The sequence below is a fragment of the Limulus polyphemus genome, unplaced genomic scaffold (genome assembly GCF_000517525.1).
Source record: "Limulus polyphemus unplaced genomic scaffold, Limulus_polyphemus-2.1.2 Scaffold1314, whole genome shotgun sequence".
Taxonomy (NCBI): Eukaryota; Metazoa; Arthropoda; class Merostomata; order Xiphosura; family Limulidae; genus Limulus; species Limulus polyphemus.
In genome coordinates this window covers 61075-74403 of record NW_013666924.1, presented here as the reverse complement: position 1 = coordinate 74403, position 13329 = coordinate 61075, and the positions used below count along the sequence as shown (strand labels likewise).

Genomic DNA, 13329 nt, shown 5'->3' with positions numbered 1-13329 from the left:
TATCTGTTATACACAAGTATTAAAGAAAATAATTATTGCTAAATAAAAAAACTGTGTAGGGATGGCTACTGAAAAAAAAGTAACCAAACAAGAAAGAGATGGAAGTGGAGATATCACATGATCCGGCTAATGATCATATAGCAGACTAAGCCGTCTGGACTTTACATGGAGAATAAAATCCCTATATTACTGGCTTCCCCACTTTGTCTACGAAAGCTTGGTGTTTGAATAGAATCTCAGCTTTCATCATTATACTTTTACTTTAGTTAACTTTAGAATACTACTTTTATGACTATTTTACAACAGAGTAACACTTTAGGATTTTAAATTTTAGTTCTAGTTGCTTTACCAGTGAAAAGCATTTCTGGAAGTTCTTAAAGAAAATGTAACTGATAAAAAAGAAGCACATTAAATGCAAATTAATTAATATTTTGTAACAAAGTATGAATAATTTTGCTATAAAAACAATTTACTAACCAAACAGCTTAACTGTTTTCTGATTGGTAGATATTACAGTTCTAATCCTAATTATAAGAAAAAATTCAGACCTATTTTTAAATAATATGGTCAATAGTTAATCTAATATCTGTGTTGATGTTTACGTATGTAGATTTAACATATAAATCAATGCAACAAGTTTCATGCATTGCTATCAACTACTATTGATCACACATTTTATCACTATTTTATGATCACAAATAAATGTTAAAAGTAGTCCAGATTCCAAGATAAGTATATTCTAGAATCTAGATGGTGTGATTTGGGTGATAAGTCATCAAAAAGACAACAAGGAAACTGGTTTGGGATATGTGTATATATACACGTCGTCTTCTTTCTTCGGATTAAAACAAAACCTGTTATTGTTTTTGTCTTCCAGGTTACATGATGTAATTCTGTTCATACGTCAACTGACAAAAGTTAATAGCTATCAGAATAACTGTTATGGATTAGCAAATTGTTGTTTTCTTTCCTGCAAATATTATACCAACAAAACTACATATTAAAGAATTAACCTTATGCTTAACCTTATTTTTTCGTATACAGGCTTGAGTACGTTATATTAAAAAAAAAAAAAGCTTGAATGTAAGTCACGTGACAAACACAGCCAATATAAAGTCGCGGTGGAACAGAATGTATCACAACTACATTATGACATTATTTGTCGTTTCTTATGTTGTATGATGCTACCGGAAATTGATGCTTTGGGGTTGTGTGTGTAGCAGTCCTTTCCAACGTAAAATATTCATTCACTCAGATCATAAAGATGTGTTCAGATCGGGGATTTAGAATCTCCAGGAATGTCACTTGCACTTAATGGCATTAGAAAACAAAGGTAAGTGGATCAACTTGAGGAAATAGGACCATCCAGAAAGAGCCTTTCCAAAGTCGTACTCTAGCAGTGGTAAGCAAAATGCGACAATTTGTAACAGGTGAGAATCCACAAACACAACGGTTAGTGGCAAAAGCCGCCCACGTGCTTTAAGCAACAGTACGCAACATAACAAAGAAGGATCTCCACCTAGAAACAAAGACAACAAAGCATGGGTTTATACCTCCCATTCAACCGTTACATAGCTCATGCAGGCTGGAGAACGAAGTGGGTACTCTACACCAAAGTATACCGCTCAAGTCATCCATGGAGTTCTTTGTGATTGGACTGTTGAAATAGATGTTGGGAAACCTTCATCCACGTATACCAAATAGATTATTGGAAACCTGAAGGAAAGAGTAATGTGCTTTGGACATGACACATTTACAACAGAGTCTTTTGTAAAAGTTTGTTTGTTTGTTAAATTTTCGTGCAGTTACTCAAAGACTATTTGTGTTAACCGTCCCTAATTTTAAAGTGAGCGACCAGATAAAAGGCAGCTAGTCAACAACATCCACTCTCAACTCTAGGGCTATTATTTTACCAACTAATAATGGGATTGGCTGGCGAGCATGTTCAGCGACGGGTTTGGATCCTACATCCCTGTAGATTATGAATCGAGTGCCATAGTCACCAAGCCATGTCAAGAACCCTCTTTCAATGGGCACTACACTACAGAGCTCTTATCAAGATGCACAGTCGTCAGATAGAGCGTGACTGGAGGTGATGAAATTGACTGTTAGGTCTTGATGATGCTCTAAATTATTTTGAATGCAATGTATATACCTTGCACTGCTGATCTTCACGTATGTTTGGATGTATAGCGGGAAATAAGCTCTGAAGCAAAGTGAGTTGATTTCTCGTCCTCAGATGCTTAAGTCGAATTAACTAAGACAATATCCCAAAGTTAAACAGAGATAAATCATTCTGCCACTGTTATTTTGTGTTCATAAAAAGTGTATTATCTTTACAAGAGATATAAATTGTATGTTAGAAACACAGGGCTTTGAAAATCACATGCGATAATTTGTTGGAGTCTCTTAAGAGGACATACATTCACAGATGACGCACAACTGTACACAATTATTTAAAAAAATATATAGGAAGGAAAACGTGAAGGGCGAGTCAAGAGAACCATACCCAAAATATGTGAAAAATAAAGAAGAGTCATCCAGCTAAACACATACACAAAACCAAAACTTGAAGACTCCATCAATGCCTCCGTCCTATATTATTAAAGGTGTGAACAAAGACAGTTTTCACTATACTTTTATTATAACTTGATTTTTCAGGTACAAACTGTAGGGTTAAAATTCGCCTTTCAAAACATAAAGATTGTATCCTGAGAACTAAACCTGATTTAAAATTGATTGTATGCTTTTGAAAATTGGGCCTTTCATTTTAACTAGAAATATCACACAAAATATAAAAAAAACAAAGCTGATTACGTGAATTATTAGGAATTCACAAACAAATGCAAGCAAATAATGTAATTTTAACTTCACATCAGCACTGTTTCTTTACTTTCAAGTTTACATCATTTTGGGATGGAAGGCGCGCGTCCCCTTAACATCTTATTTAAAATTCTCTTCTACGAATATATGTTGTATAGGTAGGACAATTCTTCTTCTTTTTTTTTTGATATTTAATGTGTCCTACATGAATATTATTGGCTGAAAGGGTTCAGCCATAAACTTTAAATTTTTATTTGACTCCATATTTGAACTCTTCGGTGTCGATTCTGTTATATTATGTAGGATTTTCAAACCTTTAATCATCTAACACAACAAAAGTTAACTAAAGTTAGAAAAAAAACAGCCTTTGTATTTTAAAAAGCACCGTTTTTGAACATTAGTTTAAGTACTGTAGTTTAAGATTAATTTAAAGTTTGCATGGTGTTTGATAATTTACATACATTTCATGATTTAAATTTTTTTTCATTGTTGTTGTTCTTGGTTAATAAGGTTAACTTCACGATTCCTTGCACCTGAATCAGTGTTAACTGTGGTCAGAATTTTCATCACTGCGTGATTGAGAGACAGATACACACTGTGTATAAATTTATAGCATTACTATTAGAATATTATTTTTACTTATGAGGGGGGGGGGGCAGCAGGTACATCCAATTAAATAAATAGGGTTATTATACTAGCTCTCTCTGATTTTAAATGCAATTAACTTAAAATAAATATAACCGCGCTTCTGATGTTTTATTAATGTTAGGTTTTTAATTAAATTCATAGTTTCTGACATAAGACAGTGTAACTTATTGGAATAATTTTAAAGTATAGTTAATCCTATTTAAAATTAAGATGTTCGAGTCTAAACACTTAAAGAGTCAAAATCAATCTTCGTTAATTTTACAGAAAATCTAGCTGCTTCTTCGACAGTAGTGACATCTTTTTTGTGTGTGTCATTTATGGGAAGTGTATGGTTCTCTTATTGAGCTAAGGCCAATCTGGCAACTTACACTATTTAATTTATTCACCCATCAAAGAATTTCTTGTTATTGCCAAATATGGCAACTGACGACGAACTTGCTTGTGTTTATAGTGCTTTGATTCTTCAAGATGATGAAGTTACAATCACTGTAGGTGAATATTGTGTTCGTTTACGATTTCTTTCGGCGCTTTGCTGCGAAATCTCATCCCCATAGCAAATATGCTCATGCGTGGGCAATAAATGTACCAAATCTCATCCCTCTAAATTATGCGTCTTATACAAAATATTTTAGGTAATATTAGTGCTATTTCTTGCCGTATTATATAAATTTAGTGTTTATTTACTTTTATAAGGGTAATTTTGTTCGTGTCCTTATTTTAATTCGTAAATACCATAGCTACTTGTAACAAGAGTTAGTGTTAAGTAATACTTATAAGTGAGTATAACTATAAGTTTGCTATGGTGAAGGGATGATAACAGTATATTATCATTTAAACGGTCTTTCTATTTCAGTAGAAAATATGCTTTTCTTAAGTTTAGTTGAGTATACACTAATTACGAAGAAATGTTATCAAACGTCATACTTGTTATACTTATAGGTCTACTGTCACTCTCTAAGACTATTAGTAGTGACACTAGTACTGTGTAACATACTATTAATTGGCATGTAAATATTACTAAGTAAATGTGTATTTTAAGTGAATAATAATAATAATAAAGCACTAATATTATGCAGACACCTAATTCTGTTTCAAATTCTACAAAGTAATAGTATAGTACTAATAAATACAACTAAAGTAATGTTATCTTACAGTCAGTGTTTCACAAACTGCATGGTATATGAAAACAAGTGTTCAAAATATAACCTTTTTGTTATTAAAATAATAATATTATACAACATGGATTATTTACTTTCATTTTGGCTAGATACTTAAATTAATAAAATAATATATGGTAGTTTATTTTAACTACTGATTGATCTTTGGTGGAGGAATTACTGCTACTACACTATAAACTTTTAATGTGGCTAATTTTTGTCATGCTTGTTAACTTTCAAGTATTTCAGTTTCACAACAGATTTACTTTTAATACATGCCTATGTACTATTTAAAAATGTTATGTTCTTATGCTTATTCTTCTAGCCTACAGATTATCTTATATAAAGTTAACCACAGTAATAGAACTAATATGTGATTTGATTTTATAAATAGTTGGTAATAATATGTCATGCATCATGGTTATATATATATATATAATTCTGTTAGTTTTTATTAATTGTTCTGAATGACATTATTTGTACATACTTGATTTTTAGGTTTTTGTTATGGTATGTGTAAATGTTGATCTTGAAATATGGCAAATGTATTATTATGTTTTTGAAGTTTTAAACACTTGTGTATAATAATTTGTGAATGGGAAGTTAATTAAAGATGATTTACTATATCAACTATTATTGTCTTTTTTTGTTCCTGTAATAGTTCATTCTTTAGATGTCTTCATGACTAATAAATACTGGATTCAATTATAATGAGCAGAAGCCAACCATAGGATATATATATGATGTCCAATGTGTTAGAGTAGATGTATACATGAGATTGGCTAAAGAATTAAAAAGTCATGAAGTGACATTTATCCAATGGTATATTGATGGAAAATAATCATGTGACTTAGTTATTGTTTAATATATACTTTTCCCATCCTACTTTGTAGAGTTTGTGTTAAATTTGTTGTTGAACAATAAATTATATTACTGACCCAAAGTTCAGTATCCATATGTTTTTATTTAAAGTGCCTCATGACCACCACAACAGTTTATAATGATTGCATTTTCAAACATACTGAAGTTTATAAATGACAATCTTGACTTTGATACAAAAGATCTTTGCTACTAATCACACTAGTCTAATTACACAGTAAACAGCAGTCCCACTACAGTATCATTATGGGAATTAGACTTTGCCTCCTACATACCTTTTTTAATGTTGAACAATCTAATTGTTCAGCCACATTGTACTTCTATGTAACAAATTTCAGTCCTGTCTTTTACACTGATCATTGTCTTTAGTTCATTTCCAACTTTGGGCATCTGTCATTTCCTCTTATCTTGAAAATACAAGTAAAACTTTTAAATTTAGTACTAACACGAGAAGCACCACATAAAAAAACTAACCATTTACTTATTTATGCATATATCATGTGCATTACAACAAAAACTTCATGCATATAGACATAAGGAGATGAGATTTCAACAGTGGCTTGAACACATTATACCTGTACAATTAGGTCAGACATATGGCTGAATTTGGCAGGACACTAAATAGCAATGTCAAAATCAGTTCATAATGTTTTCAAAAGAAAGTCACCAAGTAACAGAGAAGACAAACAACGAAATCAAATGCTGAATCCCAAAAAGGTTTGTTGTGAATTTTGTGCAATGCTACATGAGGGCTATCTGCACTAGTCGTCCCTAATTTAGCAGTGAATGATTAGAGGGAAGGCAGCTAGTCATCACCACCAACTCTTGGGCTACTCTTTTACTAACGAATAATGGGATTGACTGTCATGTTATAATACCCCTCATGGCTGAAAGGGTGAGCATGTTTGGTGAGATGGGGATTCGAACCCAAGACTCTCAGATTGTGAGTTGAGCGCCCTAACCACCTGGCCAGGCCGATTCCGAAAAACATAGTGGACTAAGTTCAAAACTTACAGAATTATTGTAGGAGGGAGAAGATGGGTGTTCGAGATTTTATTTTAAGTTATTAAATTTCTGTCAAAGGTGAGCATTTTGTATTTTTTAACATTCCTGCATTTTATTAAATTAATTGTATCTATTTTAATATTATACAACACCATTGAAAAAAATCTAGGAGACAGACATTTTATCTAATATTGAATCCTGCTAACAGAATTTTAGAGTATACTTATAGACATGAATTCCAAACAAAACAAGTAATTATTTATTAATCATTAGTTAGGCCTCACTTGGACTACTATGTATGGTTTTGGTCTTATCTAAGAAACGATATTGACTTACTGGAAAGAGTTCAGAGGAGTGCTTCTAGGACAATTCCTGGGATAGAAGGGTTATCTTATTGTGATAGGTTAAGATCTCTTAACTTATTATCTCTAGAGAAAAAAAAAGGGTAAGAGTGATCTTATTAAAGTGTATAAAATTATCTGACGGATTTGTAGGAAAAAGGCCTCTGATTCTTTTTATGCTATATTCTGAAAATAATAGGGTAACAAGAGACAAGATTAAGATATGGAGAAGACAAAGTGGTTCCAGTTACAATAGTTTTTATGTTACTGACAGGGTGATTCGCTTATGGAATGAGTTGTCACTAGCAGTAGTGGAGGCCAGCACTTTAAAAGATCTTGTGAGGGAAATTGGTGATTGCTTGGAAAGTATAGGATGGGTTTAAATTTTATATTTTTCCCAAAAGTAGGTGTGCAAGGACTGCCTTGGAGGTCTAAATGGTCCCCTGCTAAGACTTGATTGTACACATTCACCTGCTTTTGACCAATTCCTGACATTAAAGTCTCAAACTTTTGAGCACGGATGCTTGCAATAGTTAATTTGTTTCATGTCCAGCTTTGAACTACAATCAGGAAGATGCTTTTTATTCTGGGTTTTTGTTTTCACTGTCTTAAACTTTTTTTTTGCCCCCTATAGTCAGAGAAAATCAACACTATCTTAAAAGCTGCAAATATGACCGTGGAGCCATACTGGCCTGGTAAGTTAAACTTGATAACATATCATATAAATACTTTTTTGGTAATTTTTTTAATTAACAAAATGAATGCAGATCTGAAAGTATTTTCCAAGTTTGAAAGTACTTTGTTTATTTATCATATGTCTTTTAGTGTAATTTAAGAAAGAAAATGAATACAATTCACTAAAATATATAAAAAAAACAAACAAAAGTTATAAAAATTTCACACCACAAAAAAAATACTGTATATAGTGAATCTTTCTACTAATTTTTTGTGGAATGATGGATGTAATATGCAATATGAATAATATTTATTTCCATTGGAAGAAGCAATATACAAATATTCAATTTTAGTATGCTATATTATTAATCCTTGCACTATAGTGTGAAAAGAATTAAACATGATTTACAACCCAATCTTCAAATTTCCTAGAACTAGCTCAAAATGTCCATTGTGTGTAACATTATTTTTTCCTTATTTACAGGTCTCTTTACTAAAGCTTTAGAAGGTATGGATTTGAAGCAGCTGATCACCAATGTAGGTTCTGGTGTTGGGGCTGCTCCTACTGGTGGAGATCCTGGTGCCAAGGGAACTGCACCAGCTAAAGCTACAAAAGGTTTGTATTTTTGGTTTACTTTTGAGACAAAAAAAATCACAAAGTACTGATATGATAGTTTGTATTTTAAGCACATATTGTTATTTAAACTGTAGTAAACATGTTTGTTTCTTGGGGGGGGATATTTATGGACCAAAATTGAAATAGCTTTATTAGGGTTGCTTACTTATGTATAGATACATTACCACAAATGTACACTATACTTTGCAAACGACAGATACAACATATTCAAGGATACAGAATCAATTAGAACCCAATTTTGCAAATGGTACTGGTCAGTGCACAATTAAATGTTTTGACATTTTGTCATGAAATGCTTTTACTGTACTGGTCATTGTTAGATAATTCATTTATGTACAGTAGTCCTTTATAAAATAGGTGTAATACTAGCAGTGGCTGTTGAAAAAAATAATTCTCAGGGTTAGTCTTATTGCAAACTTCAGTTCCTTACGTTGTAAAGCTTCTTTTGCTATGTATTCAACTTAATTCAGCATGCTCAGTCACTGGCAAAAAGTTTTTTTTGACTGATGATCAACTGTTATTTAGTGCCTCCAAAATTACAGTATTCTGTAACAAAAGTAGTTAAGTTGTTTGGTATTTTTTGGTGCAAAGCAACTAGGCTATCTGCACCAAATAGTTAAGTAAATATTATGGTGTTTGTATTACTCCTCTAGAGATGATAAGTAATATGATAAATGAAAAAAAAAATTGTTTTTCAGTTTTTAAGCCATTATTGATTTAAACCTTTTTGAAAATTTTCAAGCTTGCTCTGAATATAAACATATTTCAATGCACACTAAATACCAAAATTTGTACCATGCGGCTAAGAACCAGTTTTCAAACACTAGCAAAGAAAACTTCATTGCAACTTGTAGCTGGAAAAACTGTGCATTTTAGATAGATGTGTATAAGAGCAAATAGATTATATCAAAAATTTACTTAAGATTGCCAAAGGTTTTCTGGATAAAAGTTCTGATATAAAGAATTAAGATGGTGTATAGCAATTTAAATAATTGTGAATTGAATACACTTCAAACTATATTTAAACAATATTCCTATGATGAAAAGAAAATTTGACCAATTATGTGGGGCAAGGGGTTCACATATCCTAAAATGGGCATGTGTTCAGCTTAGCTAAATAATCCAACCCTGTCAAATGAAATTTTTTTATAACATAGAAGTAGTAGCTTCCAGTGGAAGATTAACTGTCATAGATTTTTTGTATATAAATATCAAAATGATTAAAAAGATAATACCTAAAATGGAAAAATATTTAATGAGAGTAATCATTGTTTCTTCAGTGTTTTCATTATAAAATAACATGTTCATAAATGGATATTTCTTGCATCCCATGCTTGACTAAGGTACTGCTCGTTCGTTGTGTTTATACATATTTTCATTCTAGTTACTTTTTGCTTGTTTTGTTCCTGATGCAACACATAATTTTTATGAACTTAACAGAAGTTAAGAAAGAAGAGAAACATGAAGAATCTGAGGAGGAGAACGTATGTATGTGTTTCGGTGAGTTTTTTCTTCACTTTATTTTTATAATTAAGTATACATCAATAAACATTTAATCTTCAATTCTATTTTATGTGGTAGTAAAAGCAAAGAAAACAAGCAATGTATTTCTGTAAAATTGAACACGAGCTACAATAAGAATGATTTCATCTCATAAATATTTCCTTGAATTTAAAGTTAAGTTCACCTGTTAATAAATTTGATGTTACTGTAACTATGAAAATAAGATTTTAAATATATCTTACTAGTATTTATAATATATGTTACAACAGAGATTTATAAGAATTAATTAATTTATACAATGAGCTATAGTGCTATTATATTTGAAAAGAACTAATAACTTTAATGATTTCACATTTATTAATACTTCTTAGAAATATATAGCAAATGTGATTTTTTTGGGTACTGTTTAAATATTGTTACTTGTCTTCAGTGATCAACTTTGTAAAAATACACATTGATAATTCCCCATGGTCAAATGTATGCATTATTTAATCATTACACTGAACAGAGAAATCAACGAGTTTGTATGAAGTAATCTTTTAACCATGATGAAAAAAAGTGTAGCTTCATTGAACTTACATTTTATTATTTTTGCATTCTATAAAGCCCTAAGTTTTTCAAGTCTGACCTTACCTCTTTATTTAGTTATTCTGGTCAGTAAAAAGAATGACCTTTCACACTATACAGAAGTTGAGTATGTTATGTTAAAGCGATGTTGGAGACTCACTGTGTCATTACAGTCTATGTCACCACATCCAGCCATGCTTTCATCTGGCATTCATGCATCTTTACAATAATCCTGCAGTATAGTTTTAATTGCAAAAGGCTGTCTTGTTTGAAGTGATTTCCCAGTGCCAATTTCAACAGTCCATTTGCACAGAAATCCAAATATACAGCATCTGGTAACTTGACCAGTATGTCTTCTTATGAAATAATACAAATACTTATTTCATTCTCCAGCTTTTTGGCATGAACAACAGTTTAATATATGTGTATGATGTGGAGATAACTTGACTAACATGTCTTCTTGATCACGTTGTGCACTGTTGCCTGGGGCTTGTGTACAACTTTTGCCACTGATCTTTGGTTTTTGTAAATTATCACCTGCTCCAAAATGCTGCATTTTGCTTACTACAGTTGGGGTTCAACTTATCATAGGTCTCTTTTTGGATGATCCTAGTGCTCATGTTCATCAAAATTCCTTTGCTTTCCAATTGCATAAGTACAGAGGATATCCTTCTCTGGAAAATAATAAATCCCACAGTAAACAGAAATTTATAACAGTCCCATGTGTCTTAAAAGTGGAGGGGGCTATTAGCAATGTTTTTTGTTGTCCCCCCCCAGTCACAGCTTTTGTAAGGTTTGAATGTTATAAAGGATAGTATGCAGAAAGTAACAAAGTAATGTATACACTCTACAAAACTTAAGTATTTGAGGTGACACAACTAAGTCATGATTAAATTTTTTGAAATAATTTTAAGCTAACGTGTTATTTTAGATTGATAGTGTTATCACATTTTCTGAGAATAATTTCACAAAATGTTTATAATAAACTATACAATACCACAGACAAAAATAGTTCATCATCGGGCTGATAAAGGGTGATAATAAAAGCGTTGTGTGTACACATAGCAGCAAGGTCACAGGAGGTTATATTTACAGTGTTGTCATGAAACTTAAAATCTGTGGAAAAATTATTTCCAATAAAAATGGGTAACGTTGTATTGTTTTAGTTTTCAATCTTTCTAAGTCTCTCCTATGACATGCAAAAATAGTAGGTATGTCATTTATTGATTGGGGGGAGGCTTAAAACACATGAAATAGCATTTGTGGGTTTCAATACAATGACATCGATTAAAACAGAAACACTGTTATGATCTGAACATATCAATATTTTGCATTGGAAAGGCTTTTTACATACCTTCCTAAAAGCATTCAGTTTTTGGCATTGCACTAGGTATGAAATATAACACTCAACTCTTTGTAGTGTACAGTTAAAGATGATTTTTTGATTTTGAATTTAATAACCTTAATGTAATTATATTCACTAGAGAAACTATATCATGTACAGAATTTTTTTGTTCACAACATTATACAATTGCAGTATAATACAAATATTTTAAATAGTCATCACAGGCTTGTTGAAAATTTGCTTATCTAGAGGAATTTTCACTTAGATGGATTAATTCTCCATAGCAGTGAAATACAGAAGTATTTAAATTTTGGCTAGGTAATTACTTAGGTTTAGTCAAACTTCATTCTGCTAAAGCATTCAGATATTTTATTAAGATTATAGATTTAGCGAACATGACAGTAGTTTATGTTTTTGTCTGAGCTCTCACTTGATTTATTGTGTTCCGTTTCATTTTTCTTGTAGGTATGTTTGACTAAACATTCTCCAAGTAGTGGACCATAAGCTTTGTTTACGAGACTTTTTTGTATGGTTAAGTGATACTGATCATTAAAGAAAATTAAAATATCTTGATGACTCAAACTTAACTCTGATCATAATAGTGTAACAATTAAAAAATGATGCAATGGTTTTAATGAGATACTTTGCTGAAATTGGCAGTTACCTCACATTGAACATATATAATGACTAAAGATTACATGTAATAAATCTAGATATCGCCACTTAATTAAAAATGTAATCAAGAAAAGCACGTTTTATATACAAGGTTGAAGAAAGTGATAGCTGGTCTTAACATTAATTTCCAATTTAGTTGAAGGATATCTTTGTACTGGTTAAGTCAGTATGCCTTTTTGTATAAGTATTTTTATCCTCAAATTTCCAGTTGGATGCCATATGGACTTATCAGCTTTTTAAACATTTTTCTGAACTATTTATGTGCTAAATACTTGTGTATAATATGACTGTTGGGTAAACATTTCCAAATACATAAGTCACAAAAAATATATTTAAATACTATAAATATTACTCAGGGATTGATCAAGTTTCATGCATTTCAAGCCACGACCTTAAGGGTTTTTTTTGTTGTTGTATATTAGTGATAGTCTTGAAAGTACTGTTTAAAAGTATTTTAAAGTATTGAAAAATGTTAAGAGAAACAAACAAAATTAGCACTGTAAGTAAAGCCCTTCTCGTAGGTAATTTTTAATGCTCGTTTTCTTTTAAAATTATTGTTGACTATTGTTTTTATAATACTCTCCTGTGACTGTTCTTGCTGTAATATTAAAATAATAAAATAGGTTGAATTATGTATGCAATGTATTGATTGGATGATCTCAAAGAGTTAGGGAAAAGTAGACCTATCCTACTTTTTTCATTACGAGTTAAAGCCAGTGTTCTTAGAGCAAATGTTACACCATGAGTAATGTGCATCATTACAAGTTACTACATCTACTGAAAAGACAGAGGTGAAACCTGAATACCAACATTGGATACAAGGAGTGAACAGAAATTTCAGTCTCATTCTATCCTTTGTGATAAAACTTTTGATGTATCAGAGATGGGTGAAGCAGTTATCAAGACTTATGTAGATAGTGACAAGCCCAAATTACACATAAATAAAGCCTAGCAATCTGCTAAAATATATTCTCATTTCTCCTCATTGACAAAATAACCTGAAGAAAACTAAATGCTAAGTTTAAACAACTTAGAAAATAACTTGATATTTACAAATGTGAATCACCAAATGTC

At 31.3% G+C, this 13329-nt stretch overlaps 1 protein-coding gene across 2 annotated transcripts; it reads left to right on the top strand.

Annotated features, from left to right (window-relative positions):
- Positions 1–3774: 3774 nt before the first annotated feature.
- LOC106463055 (60S acidic ribosomal protein P1-like) lies at positions 3775–12151 on the top strand. Of its 2 annotated transcripts, XM_013923025.2 has the most exons (5): positions 3775–3959; positions 7488–7548; positions 8013–8144; positions 9606–9665; positions 12046–12151. In XM_013923025.2, exons 1-5 carry the CDS (start codon positions 3888–3890, stop codon positions 12057–12059), a joined length of 339 nt encoding a protein of 112 aa, XP_013778479.1. In that variant the 5' UTR covers positions 3775–3887; the 3' UTR covers positions 12060–12151. The 2 variants fall into 2 exon arrangements, with proteins under 2 accessions (XP_013778479.1, XP_022246169.1); XM_022390461.1 differs by lacking the exon at positions 7488–7548 and having other exon boundaries at positions 3775–3963.
- Positions 12152–13329: the final 1178 nt, after the last annotated feature.

Bases quoted from the DNA above. Each gene is read 5' to 3' on its own strand.
- LOC106463055 (XM_013923025.2), top strand. From the start codon at position 3,888: ATGGCAACTGACGACGAACTTGCTTGTGTTTATAGTGCTTTGATTCTT. The intron at 7,549-8,012 runs GTAAGTTAAACT...CCTTATTTACAG, and splicing joins CGTGGAGCCATACTGGCCTG to GTCTCTTTACTAAAGCTTTA. The intron at 8,145-9,605 runs GTTTGTATTTTT...TGAACTTAACAG, and splicing joins ACCAGCTAAAGCTACAAAAG to AAGTTAAGAAAGAAGAGAAA.